Genomic DNA, 25,000 nt, shown 5'->3' on the forward strand with positions numbered 1-25,000 from the left:
TGGTGACCTCTCCGGCGGGTGACCGGTGGGCTCCTGATGACCTCTCCAGCGGGTGACCGGCGGGCTCCTGACCTCTCCAGCGGGTGACCAGCGGGTTCCTGACGACCTCTCCGGCGGGTGACCGGCGGGGTCCTGACCTCTCACGAGGTGATCGGCGGGCTCCTGACCTCTCCGGCGGGTGACCGGCGGGCTCCTGACCTCTCCAGCGGGTGACCAGCGGTCTCCTGACCTCACACGAGATGATCGGCGAGCTCCGCTGGAGTGCCGGGATCAGCGGTCTGGCGGTCAGAACCGAGCGCCGACCTCCGCCGAACGGTTCGCCATTGTCACTGTTGCCGGGAGCCCGGCTGCAACGTTCGTGACGCCCGCCAACTGCCGGGCCATGTGCGGCCAGTGCCCGTCACTTCACGACCGCCGGCTCGAGCCATGCCGGGTCCACGGAGCGGAACACCGGGGGCCAGCGTCGGTCAGCTGGAACACAACCGCTCGTGAATCGTGACGTTGTGTGCTCGGGATGCTTCGTCACGTGAGAACACAAGCCTTATTTCGTTTATAATGACTCTCGTGAGCATGAAATTAAGGCCTGACGCTTGCATGTCACCAGTTTGGCAACAGCATTCCTTCCTTTAACAGCCTTCAGTTTGTGTCGTTCCTGGACCCTTTCGTGATGATTTTCAACGCGTAGACGCCTTCTTCGGCATCGCGCTGCATCATCATCGTATCCTTGTCTGTGTTGAATCACTTTGTTTTCTTCATTCTGTTGACATCCGTTCGCCCTTCCCCGCCTGGCTCTCCCATCGATAAAGATATCCTGAATGATGTGAAATGCGGGTGTCATTTTTACTCTCCACGCTTGATTTCCAATTTATGACTGTTTTATTCAGCTGGAGCTCAGGCGGTGATCATGTATGCGACGCGACAATGGTCGCCATCTTCTTCCTGGGCGCGGCGTCATGAGAGCAGCAGCCGTTGATCGGGTTCCCGCCGGGCGGTGGGCGTGCCGCCACATATACATTACCGTGTCGGCCTTGGTCAGCCGGGCCCCAGCAATCGCACCTATCTCTGTTCCGTCGGCGTCGGGAACCGCGCCCGGCCGCAGCCTCCAGCGGTCGTCCTCGGCCGACCCATGGCGGGCCAGGCCCCGAAAATAGTTAGTCTATCTCCGATTGTCCCAAGAGCCTAAATCGTTCCCGCCACCCCCCCCCCCCCCCCGCCCCCCGCCTCACCAGCACTACCAACAGTTGGCGCGAAGCCCTCGGCAACCGTTCCAAAGCAACTTCTGCCGGCCTGAGCTCCAGAAGCTGGTCGGGGCGCGCCCGAACGCGTCCCGAATCAGCCTCAATTCGTGCGGCACTCGTCCGTATGCCGGCCGTCTTGTTTGCCGGCGTTGCGCTTCATTGGCGTGGTACATCACCCCGGTGCAGTGAGGGCGGGGCGGCGCTGCAGCGACAGTCGGGTCGTCGCCTCCGCGTGTTTGTCACCCCCGGACGGGGTCAAGGCCGCCTCTGCAGCACAGTCTGGGGACCGGCGCCCGCCTCACCGCCGCCTCCTCGCCGCCTCCTCGCCGCCTCCTCGCCGCGCCACCTTCATTGGCAGACGGTCCGTTTTAAACGGCGCCATGATCGTTCATCTTGTTACAGGAGAATCCATCTCACTTGGCGCCGCGTCAGCTGACGCCAGTGGGGGAAGAAGGGCCCATTCACGTGCTCTCGGTCGTCCGTACAATGGCGCCGATCTGCAGAGGTCGGAGGTTCAGACGACTGATTGAGCCGTTTGCGTTGAAGCCGCCCCTCCCCCTGGCGGCGACCAGTCTCGAGTGCCCGTCTGTGGCGCTGGCCGACCTCCGGTTGCCAGCCGACCGGCGTTCCGGCCAGCCGAAGCGGTTCGCGCGGCGTGAACGGTCGCGCAGGTCGGAGCCGTCGGGCAGCTCTGGCACCGCCGTCCTCCCGTCCGGCTGAGGACTCGGGTCGGTGTGTGTTGCCGACGGACGTCAGCAGCGGCCGGGAGTGGGCACGCCCTGCGGTCGTGACCTGACCCGGCCGACACCTGGGCAGGGGGGGGGGGGGGGGTGATGCCACCGTCGCTGGCCCTCTGCAACAGTCCAATGATCGGCAGTGGGGACGGCTGCCTGCAGCTGTCAGAAGACTAGCGTACCTGACTTCCGACCCGTAACTCGCCATTTACATCGCTTCGTTAAGGTCTTTTGAATCGCACCGTATGCGTTCTCCTTTGATCTTAACTAGCCTTAGCGCTGCCGCTGCAAAGCATTTTCTGCCGCGGACCATTACACTTTAAAGCCAAACACGACTCATCTCGGGCGAAAAATCACATCTGCATCGCAGTCGGCGTCCTCAGCTCTGTCAATATTGACACAGGGCAGCGGAGTGCGCTCGGCGTCTTCGTGGGACGATGGCCGCGAACCGCGAACCGCGGTGGCGGAGTGTTGGAAGTTTCTTGCGCTTGTTGTGAATTGCACATACCGCGCAGGAAGAGTCGAGGAGGGACGTGGTGCCGTCTTTTCTGCAACGATAGGGTGGGGTGAGGTGAGGAGAGGGGTGAGGTGAGGAGCGGGGTGAGGGTGAATGCGATCGTATGACCTCAGTGATGCGTCGTTGCTTTGTGCGTTGTGGCGTCAATTCTCAATTCCTCTTTTTGACACCTTGATTTTTTAGTGGGTAGTGTATTACGGACAAATATTGACATGCTTTTCATCATTAACTGATTCATGAGATCAAACTTTGTCAGTGTGAGCTTTCTGTGCTTTGTGGCAGTTTGCCCCTGTCCCGACGATAAAAGGGAAGCAAGCTCCGAACAGTCCTCCGCCTGTCCACGTAGAGTGCAGTCAGCTTCTGCGCGTGCCTCCGTATGCCCCGTGCGACTCGCACCACCTGCTCCAGTCCTGCCCGCCCTACGATTTGGTTAAGTCCATCCCGTCGTCAGTGGCGCACAGGGCCCTGCGCAGCGGGCACGGGAACACCCTGGCGACGGCGGCCCGCCGGAGGCCGGGTGACCGGCGCGTGCCCCGAGCGCGGCCTCGCCTCTGCGGACTCGACATCTGGCGTCCGTCCTTGCCCCAGTTGGAAGGGCGGGTCGCCGGCGGTGCGCCTGCGGTGCGCCGGCCGCCAACCCTGCCGACCCGGCCGCCGCCAAGCTAACGGGACAGGCCGCCGGCCGCCGAGAGGCGCGGGCCGGACGGCGACGCGGCCGACCCGTTACGTCCGGAGATGCGCGACACTGCGCGAGGCGACAGTCGGACGTGACGTGACCCCTGCCCTGGTCGGTATCTCCGGCTGGGCGGCCCGTCTGGTGGTGACCCGGCGGTGACCCCGGCGGTGACCCCGGCGGTGACCTCCGGCGGTGACCTCCGGTAGTGACCCCGGCGATGGCCCGGGCCAGAGCGCCCGGGGGTTCCCGTGGGAGCGTGTGATGTCACGGTGCCGGTACGCTGCCGGCCGCTCAGACCGCCAGAGCCGTGCGAAGGCCTGGAGGGGTGCCGCTCCCCATCCAGCCTCGCCGCGCCTGTCAGGCCACTGTCGTCGCCTGTGAGCTCTTCCGAGCTCTGCGCTCGCCCGAGACCTGCGCTCTCCCGAGCTGAGCGCTTGCCCGAGCTGTGCGCTCGCCTGAGCTTTGCGCTCGCCCAAGCCCTGCGCTCGCCCGAGCCCTGCGCTCGCCCGAGCTGAGCGCTTGCCCCGAGCTGTGCGCTCGCCTGAGCTTTGCGCTCGCCCAAGCCCTGCGCTCGCCCGAGCCCTGCGCTCGCCCGAGCCCTGCTCTCGCCTGAGTCCAGAGCTCGTCCGATCCCTGCGTTCGCCCGGGTCTGCGTTCGCCCTGGTCCTGCGTTCGCCCGGGTCTGCGTTCGCCCGGGTCCTGCACTCGGCCGAGCCGGTGCTCATTCAGCTGCTGACCGTGCCGGCCGGGGCTGCCGCGGTCGACAAAATCCTAACCTGGCCTGGCTCACTCGAACCGGCGTTCTGTTGTGTTGGCAGAGCTGGTGCTGCTGCTTCTGCTGGCGGAGCTGGTGCTCCCCTGGCCAGCCACAGGCCGCTGCACATGCGCTCTGAAAGTCAGATTAACACTTGTGCGTAGACTCGTAATTATTAACTAGAACGTCAACATTGAGTAGGGAGAGGCATACAGTCAGAAAATGAGAGCGACGATGTTAAAGGCGGAGAGAGGCAGACCAGGTGGAGAAAACCATGTATTTAAGTGTGTGTGTGTTGACAGCTATTGCCGGGGGAGATCAGCTGAGACTAATTTACTTCCTTGTCTAATGACTTTGTTTTCGTGAATGCCGTGCATGCCAGCGATAGCGGATCTCTCAGCTGATGGGTTTTGGAAATCGCGCCTAGGAAAGCGCTCAAGGGGCGTGAGCTGTTCAAAAATATCCTGAAATACTATATAATAATGACATGTATTATATGCATTATATATGTAATAATACTTTGTACTAATAAGACTAGTATTATATCTAATAATACTAATGAAATACTATTTAATAAATAGCTAAAATTCGCAACACCAACCGAAGGGAAAACTTGTCATGTGATCCTGTCTAAGAAATTTAGTGTCTGGCATTTTAGTGTCGGCAGTTTTGCGGGACAGGCCATCTTAAAGACACGGGTGCACCCAGAGTGTAGTGGCGGCAGCGACGTTTGATGCAAGCGCGTCATCTTCCCTGGTGGCAAACTTAGTGCCGTTTGAAAGGGCCGGCGAAAAGTTGGCATTTTTCATTCATGTTCTTTGGTCCTCACGAAGGTACGCATTTCCAGTGCTATGTATTGCATAGTGATGTATTATATATGTATTACATAAGTGACGAGACGGGACGAACTGCATTCACTGCATCCAATATGACAAACGCTCTGTACTCCAGGGCCAGGGAGCAGCACGAGCATAGTCATAAATGGCTACACAAGGCCGTATGTCGGTCATATCTCTAAATGAACTGCAGCGCCTTTAATGCAACGTACCCCACGCTGTATACAAATGTTCACAGCGCTGTTTGTCCCAGTACTGCCTGGTGATCAAATTTCCATGCTGGGCGACGGTGACGGCGGGACCGTGACTCGGTGAGGTCGTCACGGGGGGTCCGGGCGCGGACGAACGACTTGTGAACGGCCCGGCCGTCGCCGCTGCACGCGCCGGGTGCCGGCGGCGCGCTCTCCGGACCGCCGCCAGTCCACACAGCGGTCACGCCGCCCGGCCGGCAGCCAGGCTCGTGAGCGCCCCCTCGCGGCCAACGACGCCGCCGGTCACGCGCGCCGGGACACGACCTCTCAAGAAGCACGCCGCTCGAAATGAAACGGCCCCGGACCCCAGGGAGCGGCCGACCGGGTCGTTACGGCGGCTCGGAACTGGTTGCAGCAGCCGTGGACTTGTTTTTGTTGCGCTGGTCGTTGCCCGTGCGGAGGCCGGCTCGGCGTGAGCTCGCGGCCTTGCTGGGGCCGTCGCCGGCAGGTGGGCGCGCCCTGCCTCCAGGTGCGCCCGCTGCAGTGACTTGTGAGGGCGCGCCGTGGGCTCTTTCGAGCGAGGTGCTTGACGTGATTTGGCCGCTCGCTCGGCCGGCAGACGTGACGCCGCGCGGGCTTAATCTCCGCAACTGCCGTCCTAATTGGGCCCGGCCGGTGATCAGAAGGTTTTTAATTTATCTCCTCTGACATCGTGAATGAGTCTCCGCCCATGTCCCGCTTTATTTCCAATCACTCACCAGCTTCACAGTACCGGTCACGGGCCATTGGCTGCGGCCAGCTGCGGTGGCCGGCCGGGCTCGGCGCGTCCCGGACCGTCGCGAGCTGCTCCGGGCGCGGCGCGCCTTCGCTGGGGCCCGGAGGAGCGCGGTGACCCTGGTCCCGCTAGCTGGTGGGCTCGGAGAAGCCGTCACGCCTTGACAGCAGATGAGCGATAGGGGAGGCGGCGGGCCGCGACCGGTCACCGCGCCGGCCCGGCGCCGCAGACGGACCGATGGAGGAGGGTGTCACCAGCCGCCGATGTCTTTGATCGGCCCGGTCGAGACGTGCGTTACGCCGCATGGCGCGTTCCTCAGTCCCTCTATGCCACCAGTGCTACAGCGAGTTTTTTTCGCGAAGGTCGCATTTTGTATGAAAGGGCGGTTCTATTGGGAAGCAGATATACCTGTCGGAAAATGGTCAAGGCCGATTTTAGGCTCACAATGCTCCGGACATTCGGCCCAGTGCACCAGAAAATGCAAGTCGCCGCTCGGTTTGCGCGGTGCAGACCAGGGGCGGCTGCATTTGCCGCCGCTGCCAACACGTCTGCCGCTTCGACCTTGGACGTGACCTCCGCCGGCACGCCAAACACCGAGGAGAACGCCCCTTTTTCTCCGGCCATTACCCGACGCCACACGTGACGCCACCAGCTGTTGATCGGTGGAATGTTCGTCAGCGCCGCTTCGAGCCCTGTAAATCGCGGACATGAGCCGGCAGAAGGCGGCGCTGCGAAGCGTTTGAGCCGGCAGCGGAGGTGCTGGGCTGGTGCGGCTGCAGGTTGGCAGCGGGGGGGGGGGGGGGGGGGGCGCCGGCTCCGCGTGTCTCCGCGGCGTGTTTGTCCACGCCTCGCCGCTCGTCGCGAGGCGCGGTCAGACGTCGGGTGGCGACCCGCTCAGTTTCCAGTTGCCTCCTGTCTGTTTCTTTGTCTGCTCGTCCGCACGCGTGTCTCGCTGTCCACCCCTGTCGTTCCTGTGTCCGTCAGCGTGCCCTCCTGTCCGCCCGTCTACCCTCTGTCGACGTCCGTTCGTGTCGGCCCGCCTCTACCATTTCTCTTACCCGCCCGTCGGCCTGCTTACACCCCTGTCCGCCCAGCTGAACGGCGTCCGCTCGTCCGCCCCCGCCCCGTCCCGCCCCCGCCCCTGTCCGCACCTCCGCGTGTGGGCACTACCCCGACATTCCACCCGCAGCCAACTGTCAGCCTGACGGCTCGCATCCCAGCCTGACTGGCCGTCTGTCAGCCCGTCCGGGCGGCCCAGGCGCTGCGTGGCCACGGGCGCTCCGCGGGGCGCGCGCCGTCTCCAGCCGCGGCTCGGTGGCGCCGCTGTAATCAGATTGGGCCGTCCGCCGCCTGATCCGCCGCGGGCGCCAGCTTGCGGAGCTTCCGTGTATGGGAAGCCGCACGAGCCCTGCCCAGATCTGGCGGGCCGCCGGACAGGCGAGGCCGCGTCAGGAGACGGCGACACGCCGGCCGGAGCCGCCGCCACCGCCGCCGGCAGGATGACGTCAAAACATGGTCCCGGCTGCTAGTTAACAGGAGGGGCTTATGCCCATGTGTGGACCTGTCCGGTGGCTCTTAAGGCAACCTTGCAAGGACACAGCTGCCTAATCTACACCGCTGCTGCTGATACGCTGGTGTTGCTTATCCAGTGTGGTTTTTTTTACGCACCTGGAGCCGATGGCGTTTGGTTCGGCACACCCTGTTAACAGACGGACGCACAGTCGTCCATTGGTAGTGGAAACAGGCTGCATCTGCCATGCGATCTATGGGGCACATATCAAGGTGTTTTGATTGGGGTGTAAGTGCCAATACGTGTAGAAAGTGTTATCCCATTACAGTGTTGTCCGACTGGAAGTGTAACCTGCGAGGTTTTGATTAACGAAGCTGACGCAATGTCCCCGGGCTCCATGACTGATGATGCTTCCCTTCGCTTCAGTTCGGGGCTCGCCTGATTTCAAGCGGCGCCTGACCTCGCGGGTGCCTCGTGTTTTCAGTCCGGACCTGAGTCGTCTGATGGCGCCGCCGCCGCTGCGGCGCGGCAGCGCGAGCCAGCTGCCGGCGCACGCCGTCACCGAGGACACGCCGGCCGACATGCTGCAGGGACAGATGAGCCTGAGCGTGCTGCTGCCAGACGGCCGCCACTGCCGCATCAGCGTGGATCGCGGGTGAGCCAACGGCGCGGCGGGGCTGGGGCTGGGGCTGGGGGTGGCGCTGAGGCTGGAGCTGGGGCTGGGGCTGGGGGTGGCGCTGGGGATGGGGATGGGGATGGGGCTTGGACTGGAGCTGGGACAGGGCCGGGGACGGGGCCGGGGCCGGGGCCGGGGCTTGGACAGGAGCTGGGACAGGGCCGGGGACGGGGCCGGGGCCGGGGCTTGGACTGGAGCTGGGACAGGGCCGGGGACGGGGCTGGGGCTGGGGCTGGGGCTGGGGCTGGGGCTGGGGCTGGGACTGGGACTGGGACTGGGACTGGGACTGGGACTGGGACTGGGACTGGGACTGGGACTGGGACTGGGCTGGGCATGTGTTCAAGATAGACCAGGACCGGGACCGGGACCGGGATTGGGATTGGGATTTGGATTTGGGTTGGGATTGGGATGGGTACGGGGATGGATATCGAGCACGGGCGGGACCCGGAACTGAAGTGACGACGGGGGGAGTGACCCAACTCTTGATTACTGAAGTATGACGGGGAGTGACTTAGCTCTGCGGACATCTCTCTTGCATCAAATCGGCGACCAGGGGATTACTGGTGCAATGCAGTCAACTGCCTTGGACCATGACCACAGAGTCCGGTCTTTTGCTTTGAAATAATGTAAGCTGATTTGAATGATTTATGCGAATCTGCATTGTCACAAAGTTGAATTGGCCGGCATGTTCAATGTCACAAATAATTTTGTGGCAGTGTCGGAACGTTTCATGGACCAGACAGGTTACAAAAGGGCTGTGTATTGCCGATATAATCTGAGGTGCGCTACCGGTTTTTCGTACGACTATGCATTGTCAATGTATCCTGAGAAGAAACAGCAGTTTTTATGCCGGTTTTCTTCATCAAACCCAGAACGTTGCATCCCACAATGCAATAGCCAATTTTTGAAAAGAAATCGAAGCCGGATTTTCAGTTTACATACATATATACACGAGACCACGCTCCGAACCGCAAGTATGAATCTACTTTTTTGTCCACATGGCATTCTCGAGCCGACCATCAAGGCTGGTTTTGCTGGCCCGCACAACGTGGTCATAAGAGGCGGCCCGTCGGGACTTCTGGCTTTGCGATCAACTGGCGTTGAAGCACGCCTTGTTAACGTTGCTGCTGAATCGACAGAAACAATCACTTGTCAATTGTGGCGTAATTGTGGCGTAAATTCTAAAGTTCATTGTATTCCGTGTACTGTGAAGGCCATATCACGGCCTGCCAGCAACAATATACTCACCCGTTTTTGAAGTGAAGCATTACTATGCAGCTCAGTTCTTTCTGTCGCTGGTGTCGTACGGTGTCAGCCGCCACCCTTTGGCACCGTGCCCTTCCGCTGACCTTGTGCGCTTATGTTTCCGCAGCACGCCAATGATGGACCTCCTCATCCAGGTCACAACGGCCAATAAAATCAGCCCTGGGGGTCACGTGATCCAGGTCATATCCGACCGGAGCCACAGCTGCCTCAGCTACAAGCCCAGCACACCAATAGGTATGGTGCAACCTCCCGGCAGTCGCGTGCGCCGTCCGTAGGCGCATGGCTTCACTTGTGCTGCATCATGTTCGGGCGCCATGTTCGCCTTCGGCTTTGTCCTGCCTCGCCATTGAAGATGTTAGTGAAGAGGCGTCAGCTTTTCACGGTGGCGTCCGAGGCTCAAAAGAACCCTTGACCTTTTTATCGTCTCTTCCCAGTGCGTCGGTCTGCGCCGGTCTCCCTTCATTTGTCGTCTGCGAGTCTCTTGATGCGCCGTGATCGGTGTGTGAACAGACTGCGTCACCAGCGACGGAGGCGCGCGACCTTGACAAGGTCGTGTCTGTCGGCCGAACCATTAGCGTCATCGGCGACGGCGGCCCCAAGGGGTCCGCCTCTGCAAATAAATTATGCAAGAGCTGTTGGCGATCTCTTGTCTCGTCTGTCAATTGACGGCATAGGCAGCAATTCGCAGAGTGGGATGACGAAAGCCAGTATTCTGCACTCGCCGGCAGGGTTTTATATGTTGCAGAGGCCGCTGCCATGGTGCGAGGAGACACTCATTGTCTTGCATGCATTTTTCACGCCGCAATGAAACGCACGGTGTGGTGAGAGTCGTTGTAGCATATTGCAAGAAAACGTCGTGATGGGCAGTGCCGTCTTGCAGGGACCTTAAACAGTGTCCGCGAATTCCTGCGGTTCGTACTTTCTCATGTTGCTTGGGGAGGGATTTTTTACTTGGAAAGGTCTGCACCTAGTCTCACGTATGTCTTGGCGAATCGTAGACGAAACTGTTCGTAACGCAAATACTTTGTTTTCCTGGTGTCTCAAGGCCGCAATAATTTTGAGTGTTTCGTGAACAAAAACCTATGAGGGGTAATCTGCACAAATCCAGTTGAAAGCATTCTTGATAGCTGTATTGTGAGCCAGCGGCAGTTTGCGTGTTTGTGCTCAAAATGGCGCTGGGCGAGGGAGGAATCCTGGTCAAAGGATGTCACCGAATCTCGCAGCACTGGGCCACTTCATCTTTCGTTGCCACCGTGTGAACGTCTCGCTAAGGTGCCACCTCCACAAGGTGGCGCCAATAAATCCGCGATGCACACGGAGCCACCTGCGCGGAGCAGGTTTGCACTCCCGCCACAGGCTGGGCTTGGACGTGGAGCACGACTCGCCGCTGCCCGGAGGTCGTCCCTGTGCACCTCTGTATTCATGAATGCTATTCCCAAGGGTTATCTGTTGGTGGCATTGAAGACGGCACAGCCGGCGTCGCTTGTACGCTAGCCCCTGCGCCCTGCGGCTCGTGACTGAGTGGCTCTGTACCGTCTCCGGCTGAGATGTCGCCCGCTGCGCTCCAGGCACGCTTGACACCACCGCTCTTCGGATCGTGCCGAAGAACAAGCTGAACGAGCCCCCGAGCCGGCGGACCAAAGCGGCGCCGCACAACCCGCTGGCCGACGCCAAGATCCGCATCAAGGTAAGCCCTCAGCTGGGTCTTGCCCCCAGACGACCCACCCCGGCCCACCCCGACCCACCCCGAGACGACCTACCCCGACCCACTCCGAGACGACTCACAGCGACCCACCCTGAGACGACCTACCCCGGCCCACTTCGAGACGACCCACAGCGACCCACCCCAAGGCGTCCTACCTCGACCCACCCCGAGACGACCTATCTCGACCCACCCCGAGACGACCCACCCCGACCCACCCCGAGACGACCCACCGCGACCCATCCCGACCCACCCCGGGACGACCTACCCCGACCCACTCCGAGACGACCCACCCCGACCCAGCCCGACCCACTCCGAGACGACCCACCGCGACCCACTCCAAGCCACTTCGAGACGACCCACAGCGACCCACCCCGAGGCGTCCTACGCCGACCCACCCCGAGACGACCTACCCCGACCCACCCTGAGACGACCTACCCCGACCCACTCAGAGACGACCCACCGCGACCCACCCCGACCCACTCCGAGACGGCCCACTGCGACCCACCCCGACCCACTCCGAGACGATCCGCCGCGACCCACCCCGACCCGCTCCGAGCGTACTGCAGGCCCCAGTGGGACGTCGCCTTTCGCCGAGACATCGCCGCAGTCTAGAACGCATTAACGTATTGGAACGCACTGTGCTCCTGAATGCCGTTTCGAAAGATGGTCTGTTGGTAGCGTTGAAGTCGGCATAGTCGGCCTTGTCTCTATGCTTGCATGCTGCTCCGCCAATCAGAGGCCGGCGGTGCGGCGACAACGCGGCTTTGTTTGAGGTTTGGCGCGGCTTCGTTCCATTCCGTGGGAAATCTGATGGCAACCATCTGTGAGGGTCTTGCCGTCCACCAATTTAGTGCGGTACGAAAGAACCCCGTGCGTGTCAGCGCTGGATTGCGTAATCTGACGTCAAACGTTGGCGTTTGGCGTGGTTGTATCAGAGCTGAAGCAACATTCAGCGACGTTTTCGAGGCTCTGAATAATTACGTGTGTGCTGTTGACAGGCCAAGGGAAGGGAAGGAAGATCGGAGAGATGTACTTGGCATTGTTTTGTCACTTATGTAGATTGCATGGCATGCGCGTGCGCATTTTTGGTGCCCACGACGCCGTTAAAAAAACAAATTGCATTGCAGCAGCCTCATGTCTCATAAAAGCCCATTCGTTCTTTTGTACTCGCCGAGTTCCATCAGATGACTGCGGTCCATTTTGCAGGTGTATTTGCCCCGCAATCAGCTCTCGGCAATGAGAGTCTCTCCGAAAACTCCTCTCGCGGAGGTTTTGGATCAGATATGCAAGGATAAGAACATGGACGTCACGAGATACGAGCTCCGGCACCCCGGTGAGTGCAACATGTGCTGCAACCTATCGGCAACGTCTTGAACCTCGTCCAACGGAGCGGTGCGCTCAAACGTGCGCTGTCTTCCAGCTCCTTTAGTTTGTACCATGAGTTTATGTCACATTGCCTGACTACAAATGCAGTTAATTGAGTGACCCCAGTTCCCGGTAGTGGAGGGAACGGTGATTGGGTGGTTGATAAACGATGTGGTAATGCTGGGGTGCTGGATGAAGTGTTAACACAATAGCAGGTATGTGGTTAGCCTTCCGCCTGGAATAAATGATGGGTGAATGTGTCAAATGCGGGCCTAGCTGCAGCTATTCGAAAGCCTTCCTGAACAAATTCGTATAAACGGTAGGAGAAATAACCTCCTGAGAAAGTTAGCATTAGGAGAGCTGGTGGCTGAACTGAGACTGAGGACGGTGATGGTCGCTGAACTGAGACTGAGGACGGTGATGGTCGCTGAACTGAGCCCGAGGGCGGTGGTCACGGTTGAACTGAGTCCGAGCGTGCTGCTGGTGGCTGAACTGAGTCCGAGCGTGTTGCTGGTGACTGAACTGAGTCCGAGCGTGCTGCTGATGGCTGAACTGAGTCCGAGCGTGTTGCTGGTGACTGAACTGAGTCCGAGCGTGTTGCTGAAGGCTGAACTGAGTCCGAGCGTGTTGCTGGTGACTGAACTGAGTCCGAGCGTGCTGCTGATGGCTGAACTGAGTCCGAGCGTGTTGCTGGTGGCTGAACTGAGTCCGAGCGTGCTGCTGGTGGTTGAACTGAGTCGGAGCGTGCTGCTGGTGGCTGAACTGAGTCGGAGCGTGTTGCTGGTGGCTGAACTGAGTCCAAGCGTGTTCTTGGTGACTGAACTGAGTCGGAGCGTGTTGCTGGTGGCTGAACTGAGTCCAAGTGTGTTCTTGGTGACTGAACTGAGTCCGAGCGTGCTGCTGGTGGCTGAACTGAGTCGGAGCGTGTTGCTGGTGGCTGAACTGAGTCCAAGTGTGTTCTTGGTGACTGAACTGAGTCGGAGCGTGTTGCTGGTGGCTGAACTGAGTCCGAGCGTGTTGCTGGTGGCTGAACTGAGTCGGAGCGTGTTGCTGGTGGCTGAACTGAGTCGGAGCGTGTTGCTGGTGGCTGAACTGAGTCCGAGCGTGTTCTTGGTGGCTGAACTGAGTCCGAGCGTGCTGCTGGTGACTGAACTGAGTCCGAGCGTGCTGCTGGTGGCTGAACTGAGTCCGAGCGTGCTGCTGGTGGCTGAACTGAGTCCGAGCGTGTTTCTGGTGACTGAACGGAGTCCGAGCGTGTTGCTGACCGGCGGAGCCAGTGTCGCATCAGCGTGGAGCTAGGCTGAGCCGCCTCACGCTGGACTGGGACTGGGACTGGGACTGGGACTGGGACTGGGACTGGGACTGGGACTGGGACTGGGACTGGGGCCGGTGCCCGCACGTGGCCTGGCGGCTTAAATGATTCAAATATTGGAACTTAAAGATACGCTGAGCCTGACTCGACCTGTTCCATGCAAACCCGACCCGACCCGATCCATCCCTCTCATGCCGCCTCGTTTAATCATCATTCCATCATCATTTCATCTCGACGTTAATGCCACGCTGATTTAGGAGGCGTCCAGCTTTTCGGACTGGCAATGCCGCTGTTGTAAAATCCCCTTGACCGGGTACACCAGAGATGCTCAGCTAGCTTCGTTGGGGGTTGGCTGTAATACGATTGTGATGGATTGCTCTCACCATTCTTGCATAGTCGATTGTCTTCTATGAACTATTTTTCTGCTATATATTAAGCATATGGGGGGGGAGGATATGCGATCTAGAAAGCACATTAACATCAGTCTGCGGTGCAATTAATCGGAGACGATTTAACTACCATGTCCAGAATGCACAATCCGATGCATAAGCTTCATCCCTCTGATTATGCATACCTTTAGGCTCGTCTTGTTTGCGAATTTGTAGCAGTCATTTGCACGTGCACGGATGTGTTAGTCGTCTTGTCATCGAGAAGGCTGTGCCATGCCGTTATCTCCGTCATTCGTCGGGGGGCAGCCCAAGAACGGCAAGACCGACCACGGGCGCTGTGGAGACGCTGTTTCCTCACAGAAAGCTAACTAATCCTCACGTCCAACGCAAAGTGATAAGGCATCTACGTGCGCGAGGATGCTGTTCTGGACTTTAGGTCGTTAAAGTCGCGAGTGCTTGGTATCATTGCATATTTGTCTGTTTTGCTCTAGAATTTAGTTTCGGAAGATACCCTGACCTATGCCACGGCAGGGCTCCCCAGTTAAAAACGGCGGCAAGATGATCGATCTTTAAGCCCACAACCGTCGTCGGTGGCCACATTCCAGGTGTCAAAAGCTAGGAGAGCACTTCGTTCTTAAGTTGCTTTTCTCGTTGGCGTAAGACATCTTCGTACCACTTGGCTCGGTTATGTTAAATTAGTTCGCTGACCTACTGATGTTTTGTACACTTGGTATAGCCATGTCATCTTAACACGATATGCATTTTATCTTGGGTTGGCTACCTGCTACCTTCCGCGAAGACAGGTTGCTGACGCCACGCAACATGAGTTCACAATCGCGCCCTTGGTCACCTCGGTGTTCTGCGGACCGCGGGACGTCCGGCTCAGTTCGTGTTCCGGCTTAGCCGTCGACAACTCCCTGATAAGGCGGCCGAAAACGCAAACTTGTTTTGATGCGCCGCGGAATTCCTCCTCGTGATTTCTCAAGGTCGTTTGAGTGCTGCTTACGACTTGACTGAGATGGCGGTCGGATCAGGGGATATGGGCTTGAAATGAGAGGACGTAAACTCATCCACGCTGTATTTGGCGACATGCGTGACATTTTAAGGATGTTTTTAGAAACTTTCTACTGCAAGCGCGCACAGTTCGCGGGCATCAGGACCGATAAAAGGCCGTCTGTGCGCTGTGTCTATCAAGCTGCCTGTTGCGGTGTCGAACTCATTATCTGGGATTTCCGCATGCATCCTTAGAGTCGTGACACCGCAGCCTTCTGGTTTTCTATTCTATTGAGTTTCCGAGGCGTGGATGTAAGCTGTATTATGCTGCATCCCGACTCCAACCGCATCCTGCAATCGCCTGATCACCCCAGCCCACGTACAGTGCGGATGGTCGCAGGTGACATCATAGCCCGGTCGGCGCCAACTGGGTATGACGTCACGGGCTGCTGCCGTCAGCTGGGAGCGGTCGTGGCGCCATCTCACCGGCGCATACCGCCGTGCTGAGAAGCCACCGCAGGGCGCCGCATGATAAGATAGCACGCTGCGCGATTGTGGCATGCGGCCGTGCGAGCGGGGATGGGTACCGGGGGTGTGGGGGACGGTCACCTCGTACAAAGACCAGGACTCGAGGCCTGATGCATGATGTCTGGCGACCAGATGGAAAGGACGCTGGACTAATAGACTGCGCGTGGGCCCTGCGGTGGTGTGAGCAAGCCGTCGTAGGCCCTGAGGGGGGGGGGGGGTCGGGGTTCGAAGCGGAGTGGTCGCGGTAGGGACTCCCGTACCATAAGTCCATTCGATGTCTCGGCGTGAATTCAGAAGCCGGCTGTGTTTGTAAAACCTCAGAGGCGCTCCGATCACATCATTGAGGCGACGTTGACGGTGTCTGGAAGGTAATAACAGCCGCTGAAACATGTCTCAACCCTGGTGAGCTGTAGCCACCGCTAGCCCCGCACTCGCCATCCTCAGCTGGTGCTGAGTTATACGGGGGGGGGGGGGGGCGGGCGCCGAGATGTCCCGCCCGACCCCGACCTGTCTTCCTCCCTCTGATCAGCTGGGGCGGGTGCTGAGGTGTCCGCCCGACCCCTGGCCTGGCTCTCTCCTCCTCCTCAGCTGGGGTGGGTGCTGTGGCCTGCCTCCCTCCTTCTCCTCAGCTCGTACTGCCAGCGGGGCGGCGGCTCCATTCATTGAGCGTGCCAATCCGACAACGCCCCGGCCTGGGCGGGGCCGCGTCGGGCTGCGGTGCCGACGCACGCGCGCCATAGGGCTCCAGCCACCACCGACGGCTGCGCCCTCCGGCGGGGCATGTGTGAACAACGCCGGCCGATGTTTGTCCAGTGATGACCAACGAAAATGCAAATGGCCGCAGACTAAATATTTAGGCGTCGAGCCAAAACATGTAACTATCATGAAACTGCTGGGATAACTAATTATGGATTGAATGTTCCGTAATCATGACCCGGAAACGGACCTCAAAGCAATTATGCAATGTGTTGCTCAAGTATTGGAAGGTACATGCTGAATAGGCACCATTAACGACGTGCTTCTGCTAAAAAGTCTCAACGGATAGGAATTGTATGTGATAAAGCATTCCGTTACGCATGTTCATTACCCGCCACCCCGCACCCCTCGCCTTCGCTTCTAGACACCGACTCGTGATCTAGTTCGCTGGCATATTCCGTCACGATGGCCGGCAGCTGGGGCGTCACCTCTGTTTCCGAGTCGAGCCGCCACCGGACGGCCAGGTCTCGGTGCGGCATTTCTGGGCGGCCGCACCGGAGCGGCCACCGTCGTACTACCGCGTCCCTGCCCCGCCGTCCGGCGCGGTCCACCCGGGAGAAAGTCGGCAGCGGCGGCCAGCCTGCACCGGCCCCCGGTCACGGACAGCCCCTCCCCCCCCCCCCCCGCCCCGCCTCATCGGCAGGCGGCGCACGTGCCGCCCCCGACCCGTCCGCGGCCGACAGTGCACGCGCACGTGCCGAATGAAGGCGGACGGGTCCAGGGCGGCCCACTTCGGCGGCCACGGGCAACCCAACGCTGGTCTGTAGCCTGCATGCTGGTTTAGGTTTTGTGGGTGATGTTAAGATAAGCCCAGTCGCTTCATCGGCTTGGACACTGGTAGTGTCGTCTCCTTGCCCTGCCGTCTTTGTTTTGAGTCGTTTAGCCGTTGAGGTCTTGGCCACTCACATTAAATTAAATAAATTACCACAGCAACGCTGTCCCGACTTTTTAAAATAATCTCCGTCCAAATCGGCCAGCAAATGCAACCCTTCCCCACAAATCGTAATGTAACATTTCAATATGACCTGGTTGGCGGCTGTGCTAGGGCAGGGTGTGCCGTCCGACCAGAGATGCCGCCACTTGGCATAGGCCTGAAGGGTGAGGGAACGGGCCCAGCCCAGGGCCGCACCGGTCCCGACGGGGGGCGAGGGAGGGGAGGGGCGAGGCGGAGGGGCGTAGGCCCAATGGTCTCAATCTGGGTCAAGTTGAGGTGACACGCGATACTCTACACAAATTCAAAGCTCATAGAAGAAATAGGTCATTTGCCGTTTGATTTTGACCGGAGCTGTCTGAAAAGAAAGTGGACGGAGCCTGTGGTTTTGTTGAGGCCAGTCCTTCTATCCAGGACGATCTAGTCAAAGGCTCATGGTGTTTTCCTTTTCCCATTAATCAAGCCTTATTTTTGTCAAAAGCATGCACGGATTCACAGCAAAAAGGGGCAGCATATCATGCATATACGATAACGTTCGCCCACCAACGTCCGTTCACTTCGGCGTCTATCCCCAATGAAACGGTAGTGCAGAGCTTGCGGGCGCCGCCTGTGTACGGTAATGTTGGCAGTTGCGCACCCCTTCTTGGACCACGCCACCTGTCGATCCAGGTTCCGCGGTGTTGCGCGAAGGCTTCAGTAAGCGTATTGCGACAGCCGCCAGGAGCGACTGTGGCTTAGGTCCCGCGTTTCAAGGAGGAACCCGTCTAGCGGTGAGGTGTCCAAGGTTCCTGTTTCTGGATCGAGCCTTGTGCGAGTCGCAACCTTCATTCGACGGACCCAGCGTCTCATTAGCAGGCGTCTTTAGATGCTGATCTGCGGTGACGTCTCTGCCGCGCCTCGGCGAGACGCATGACCTCAGAACGCCGCACCGGCTGTGATGCCAACCAGCTGGACAGATGTGACCGCGGCGATGTTTGTTTTGTGCTGCGCGGCAGCTAGCCATAACAAGCTAAAGGCAAGCATTTCAGAATTATTTCTGAACATTCGCCCATCACATGGTTATGCTGCGCCAAGCCAAGCCTTGCCTCAGCCTCGTGCATCGAGTGCCTCGATTCTCCGCAGTTCGCTTCATTAGCATACACATCTGAGCAGGGAGCAGCCCAATGGACCAGGAATGCTGCTGGCGTTGACCACCGTTGCATTGAAAGAACCGTTAAAAGACCATTATCCCACGGCCCCCTTTTCCATTTGCTACACCCTGTTCGCGTGAACGTTGTATCCTATGTGTTGTGCCGCGTGGAGACCCGATACGTGGACTTGGCCGGGACCCCCCCCCCCCCCCCCATGGCAGTCAGGGTCGTCTCCGTTCACCTGCCAGAGGCTGGTCTGAGCGCTCCACTGTTCGAACAGACCCCGTCCTCGTCCGAACATAGCCCACTCCCCCCAATGCCCAGTCAACTCCGGCCCCACTCGGAGCTTGCCCGCCGCTGCCCGAGCTCAGCGCGTCCCTGCCCGGGGCCGCCCCGCCCCGCCGGTGCCCCGGTCGGGCCGGTTGCAGCGGCGGCCGGCGGCCGCCGCCAGCGAGCCGGCCGCCGACGCCGCGCGGCCGGCCGGCCGGCTCGCTGTCGCGCCCCGTGGCTCGAGCCGGGCGGACGGTGCGCGGCGCGTCTCCTGCCAGCGGGCGGTCCGAGTGGACGTGTTGTGGCCGGTCGGCCGTCGCGCCCCGGCAGGAGCAGCGCCAGGTGAGTGGGCGGCACCGAGCCGGGACTGGGTGCGCGCCCCCCGGCGCTCGGCTACTGAAGTGATTTCCTTGCCGCCGGAGCGGCCAGTGATTGAACAGCTTTGTTTCATTATGTGCTGACGAATCGGCTGTCGCGCCATGATGGATGCAGACCTGAGACCGCACAGAAGTCAGCCGCGCTGGTGCAGTGGGCAGGCGCGGTGATTGGTCTCTGTTCGCTGCCGGAGGCGGCGATAGCAAGCCTCCGACGGTTTCACTTTTGATCAAGCGGTGCGAAATATGCGACACGGGGTTTCCACCATCCGCTTTCTAGAACAGCGCGCTACTTGGCAGGGTCCACCGGGTACACATTACTCTTGCTCGTCGATGTTGGACGGGGAGAAATCGGCGCATGGTCGTTCAATTGCAGGGGACGGCTGGGGCGTCGCGCAAGCCAGTCTGCCCCGCCGCCGTCGCGCTCGCCCGGCCTTGGGGCCAATCACGAAGGTGACGACCAAGTGGCCGCCGCTGCCGAAAGTGTTCACGTGACACTGGCGGCTGGCTCTCGGGAGCCTGGCCGGAGAAACCGGCCGCGCCGGCCGCCACCGGCCAAGGTCGCCAGGTCCTGCTGCCGGCGCTGCGGCGGCCGCCGGGCCGCGGACGGGGGGCCGGCCGCGCGCCAGGCTGCGCTCGAGGTCTCGGACGCTCCCGGGCAGGCGCGCCGGGCCGGACGGTGCTCGGCGCAGATCGTGCCGGCGCAGGGCCGCGGTCGGGGCGTGACACTGCGCTTCAGATGCGCTTCGGCTTGTGGCGCTAACCGGCTGGCTTAGCGAAACCGGTCCAGGATTGACCACAGGACGTTCCCCCACTCCGACCGGACGGTAGGATGAGTGCGTGCGTACGAGTGCATGAACTCTGTGGCTTTAATGTGGATGGGGCATGTAACGTGTCATACCTGGACGACAGACAAATATTGCAGTAGGATGCACACGGAGATTGCGTGATTGCTGAATGTTCGCATTAAGTTGTGGTGGCCACAACCGAAGTGCATGGTGTTGTCCATTGCCGGGTTTGCCACTGATATTTGAAGGATTTTGTGAAGCATTGCTGCCGCCTACGGACCCACCACGGGCGAGTTAACCGTGCAAAATCGAGTTCCATCACCGACACCGCAGAAGTCCTACCTCCCCCCCCCCTCCCTCCTTCCCCGTCCCGTCCGGAAATCGGTCCTTGTCACCTCCCACATTCTTGTCGGCGAGCGATGCCTCTGATCGTTGGAGCCGGCTTGCCCTCCGCCCCGGGGCGGCTGTTCGGAGACGACGGCTGCAACCCGCCGTCACTATTGTTTGCGATTTCACCGCCGGTCCAGAGGGCCCGGCACAATGGCCAACGGTGGGGCGCGTCTGGCTGCGCGCGTGCGTGCCCGCCGAGGCGGCCCCGGGTCCGCCCGACGGGTCACGCGCGTCCTCCCTCGGGGCGTGTCGGGGTCAGCTGGCCGGCGGTGCCTCGGCCCAGTCTCCAACCGTCGGCCAGCCTGAGCGGGCGCCTCGCTCCGCCGCCGCCGCCGCCGCCGCCGCCGGCACAGGTAGGAGTCGGCCGGCGTTGCTCGGAGCGCCGAAGCAGGCGGGAATTTCCGCCGACCCGTCGACCCGCCACCGAGTCCCACCGTCGACCCGCCGCCGCGCTCGAGCGGGCCGAGCGGGGCGGTGCGCTGCCGGTGCGCTGCTCACGTGCCGTTGCGCCACGCTGGCCCCAGCAGCGGCCGTTTTTGTCGGCCGCTCGCGGCGGCGCGGCCGGCCACGCGAAGTGCCGATTCCTCCGACCGGCGACTGGTCGGGACGGGCCCTCATTAGGTGCGGGCTGGTGGTATGTCGGGGTCGGGGTTCACGCCTGTCCGCCGGCGGCGGCCCGGCGCGGCTGGTCCGCCGGCTTGCGGGCTACGGGTGGGGATAGCGTTTGGCGCGGTCAGGAGGTCTTCCTGTTGCATGATGCATTGCAGAGGGAGGGGGGGGGGGGGGCAGCGCGCCAAGAGGCGTTTGCGTCAGGTGTGCCGCAAGCCAGCCGCGCGGCACGGTGTGTGGTAAGCCGTGACCCAGCCTGGGACACGTTCTGTACAGATCGTGGAGGCCGAACTTAGATGCGGATGCCGCTGGTGCGAGTAGTCTTTCTGGAGGTAGCCTTGTTAGCTTTTTCACTGTTTTGCTATGCTTTATTAGCTTGCGCTTTTACGTAAAGCACCGTGTGATGCATTATGAAAGAAGCCGTAGGAAGATGTATTCCAGCGCTTGCACAGCCGTATGGTTGGTAACGTTTAGCCGCATATCTGCAGAACCAACAGAGCGAATCTTTTAAACACTAGTTACGACCATAGAGCTGGTGGCGTTGTAGAGGCGTATCGAAACATGTGCAGGATTTATTTTAAGCGCGATGTGTTCATGCGTGAATTACTGCTCAGAGAGCGTTATGAAGCATGCTAGTGCTGCTGATACTTAAAGCTACGATGCGCAGTGTGTGGAGCGTGCATGACTCGCTTTACGCTGGCTCGCACCCAGAGTGGACCAGCGGCCGGCGGCAGCGCGTGTTCTCCTCGAGGCTCCTCGAACTCTGCCCGCCCCGCTAAGTGCCCCCACGCACAGATAGTGCGCTTCCGTGCCGAGGTGGCGTTTATCTCGGCGGCCCTCAGCGGTGACATGCGTGCCGCACACGACCCTCGCTGCGCCGGGAGGCCCCCAGCTGGGTCATGATCTCATCTGTGATAGCGCCGGCCTCCTCACCGCTATCGTGCCGCCCCGTGATCCCTGGCTTGGCAATGCCATGCGCCCCCGCGGCAGATACGTGTGCGCACGTGCCGTGTTCATTGCGCCGGCACAGGAAGTGCTGCTCGTCAGGTAGGATTGGCCAGATAACACGGCGCGGTTACGTTGCCGCTCTTCGGTCGCTCAAAGGGCTGAAGTCTGTATAATTCTGAATAGGTTTGGCTCTGGTCGGCCCAATCTGATCAGGTGTGTTACAAGTACCGCTACAAGTGGCCTCCAGGATCAGAGACAGGGCCGGAGAACAAGGTCCGTAAAAATCTAGAGCACTGTTACGACCATGAAATGCCGCGCTGTCCGGCGCAATTAGCCGGCCTACGTCAGTACCAGGGCTAGGGGCTGGAGCGGGACCAAGACTACGGTCTCCCGGCTATTGGTCCCTTTCAGCTTGTCTAGGTCTGCTCCTCCCTGATGACGGCTAACGTCATCCTTGTCAGAAAAGTTCACCAAAAATTAAGCCGCGACAAACCAGTTCTGCATGCAACTCGACCATTTCCATTTCTACGGTCGGTGTTCTTGAGACAGGCCTCGCCACCCAGAGAGCTTGACACCGAGGGTAGTGGACAGGTCAGCGAGCGCGTGGCTCGGCTGTCGCGGCTGGTGGCGCGGCCGGCGGGGCTGCCGGCACCGGACCGGAACCGGACCAGCCGCCATGGTGGCCGGCGGGGGACCGGCCGTCATGGTGCCGGCCGCGGAGCCGGCCCCGCCGCCGGCCGGGCCGGCCGCGCCCGGTCGGCTGACGTCAGGGCCGCCTCCGCGGCCGGCGGCCGTCCGGATTGTCCGTGTGGCGGCGCACGGCCGCCCGCCGCCGGGCCGGACCCCGCCGGCCCCGTCGGGGCGGGGTCCCGGGTCAGCCCCGGTCCCGGATACCCGGCCAGCCGCCGGGCCGCCCTGTCAGGCCAGCGTGGTGTCCAGCAGGCGCAGCCGGCGATCTGTTGCGTAGGCATGTTCGTTTTCTTCTGTGTGGCGAGTGTGACTAGGGAATATGGGCGCAGAAGTGAAAGCGGCGGGATCTGCCACGCGCTGCACGGTTGTAGACGCTGCTAGAAATGCGATATGCATAGAGCTGTGGAATACTGCTGCCTGATTATTGTCGATTCATATCATAAACACTCCGTGTTTCACACGCGCACATTGCACCTGCAATATGCCACACCTGATAAGTATGAATGATGCGATTCCCGAAAGCGTTAACAAATCCTAGCAAGGGCAATAGTGACGTCAGCCGCTGCCAAACGGCTACCGACCGCATGTCAGGCGACATCCACGAATTCACGTGGGGAATCTCCCTGTGAAGTATCTGCACCGATGACAAGGTGTGTTACACGATACCCGTCCGGTGCCGTGGCCACTGCCACGAGTGACCCCTGAGGGTCGGCTGGCAGCACCTGCACCTGCGCTGCGTCACAGCTCTGCCGGCCGGCTAACGGAGTCGGTCTGTTGCAGTGAACGTGGACGAGCGGCTGCGGCCGAGCTGCTGCCTAGCCGACTACAAGCTGCAGGAGGTGACTGTGGTGCCGCGCAACAGTCGAACAAACACGGTGAGTTCAGCCCGCTGACCTCGTCTGGCTCGACACGCCCTGACCTGACCTAGTATTGTCTGACCTAGCATTGTCTGACCTAGCATTGTCTGACCTTATATTGTCTGACCTGGCACTGTCTGCCCTGGCACTACCAGATCTGATACTACCTGATTTGTCTGTGCTGGTCTGTTACTGTCTGACCCGTCACTGTCTGACCCGTCACTGCCTGACCCGTCACTGCCTGACCTGGCGCTGCCTGACCTGGCACTGCTAGACCTGATCTGGTCCGGCCTGGCATCAGCGCGTGACTTATGACTTGCAGTATTCCTTAACAGATAGGACGGAAGTGCTCTCGCATACCTATGCTTGCAATCGCGTATGTGCAGTGTGATACGGCCATCAGCCTGCATGGCGCGCTGGTGACAAGACGAGAGGGCTCGTTCCTGTTAACATTTTCAAGTGCCGTGGTCTCTTAAAGCGGTTTAATGGCGCAGTGGAGATCGGGAAAGGCGGAGTATTAGCCGCAGCTGGCCACGAGCCAAATCTTAACCGGCTGACTGGTTCTAGGTGCTGTCGTCGGCCGACATTCTAGCAATGCAGAAAAAGACGGACGGAAAGCGGAAGATCTTCGCCATCTTTGGCAAGAAAAGCAAGCCGGTGAGTCAGTTTTCCGGGGAATGGCGCCGCGCCGGACAGCTGGGGCCGGGCCGTCACGTCCCGGGCGGACGGCCGCGGCAGTGTGAGAGCTGCCAGCTTTAGGGAAGGGGGGAGGGCTTACCGACAGGCGCCAGGCCAGGGTCGGCTCGAAACGCGGCATGTGTGGTGCGATGAAGCTTGAGTCGGCCTGGTGAATGCCTCGCACTTGGAGATGTGAGGGGTGTGTAAGGTGGGCTTGACGCTCGCCGGCAGCTTTATGTGATTCGATGTTGCCTTTGAAGATAGTCGTTTTATGGGAAATCCTCTGCCCTAAGTATGTGCTCAGTGCGGCTTTACGACTTAAGTTCTGCGTCGTCCTCCATCAGGCTGCCACGAGCCTGCCATGGTCAAAAGTGCGCAGTAAATGCTGCTTGCCGAGGCGCAATCCGCGAGCTCCAGCCCGGCTGCCTCGCGTGGCATCCACGCCCACACGAAACCCACGCGGCGCTGCACGCTCCTCGCGCCGCGCTCGTGCAGCGCGGCCGCCTTCTGCCCCGTCGCTCACCGGCCAGGCGGCGCGGCGGGGCGAGTCGCCGGTGCTGGACCGGTCGGGTGACGCGCTGCGGGGCGTTGGGAACGGCGTGGCACGCACCTCTCCTCCCGCCGCGCGATAAGACTGCGCCGTCGCGCTATCGGCATCGCCGAGTGGCGGCGCCGGAGGACGCTCTCGGCTTCGAGTGGCGAGTGGCCGGCGCTCGGCCGCGCGCGAATGAGGGACGCGCCGACCGGACGGCTCCCGGCCGTCGCGGCCAGCGCGCCTGAAGGCGGGCCCGGCCGCGGCCGCGCGCTTCGGGGCGGTCGCGGCCCTACGCCCGGCGTGCTGTCGCCCCCGTCGGGCCACAAGCGCGGCGGCGACCGGGCTGGGGTGGGTCGACGACGCGGCGGCCGCGTTTGGCTGACAGAAGATCGCGGTCGGAGTGGCCATCTCGCCGCGACTTGCACGTCTCGCACGGCGGCGGAAGACCCGCGAGTCTGCAACACGAGTCTGCAACACCGGCAATGCGATGACGCGTCTCGGACTGAAGCCGCTCCGGGAGGGAACTCGCAGGGTGTCGACACCGCTTCGCGTTGTTTTACACACGACCCTCGCTTCCGG

At 60.7% G+C, this 25,000-nt stretch overlaps 1 protein-coding gene across 1 annotated transcript in view; it reads left to right on the forward strand.

Moving 5' to 3' along the window:
- The window catches only part of LOC119104098 (protein cordon-bleu), a gene marked incomplete at its 3' end in the record, with an annotated part of 34,042 nt that overhangs the window by 6,531 nt on the left and 2,511 nt on the right, over nt 1-25,000 (forward strand). Inside the window, 6 exon segments of the mRNA XM_037227775.1 lie at nt 7,716-7,886; nt 9,280-9,407; nt 10,742-10,860; nt 12,085-12,211; nt 23,132-23,226; nt 23,776-23,865. Of these exon segments, the coding sequence (XP_037083670.1) occupies nt 7,735-7,886; nt 9,280-9,407; nt 10,742-10,860; nt 12,085-12,211; nt 23,132-23,226; nt 23,776-23,865 (711 nt within the window).

This window comes from Pollicipes pollicipes, unplaced genomic scaffold (genome assembly GCF_011947565.3).
Source record: "Pollicipes pollicipes isolate AB1234 unplaced genomic scaffold, Ppol_2.1 Scaffold_584;HRSCAF=661_pilon_pilon_pilon, whole genome shotgun sequence".
Classification (NCBI taxonomy): Eukaryota; Metazoa; Arthropoda; class Thecostraca; order Pollicipedomorpha; family Pollicipedidae; genus Pollicipes; species Pollicipes pollicipes.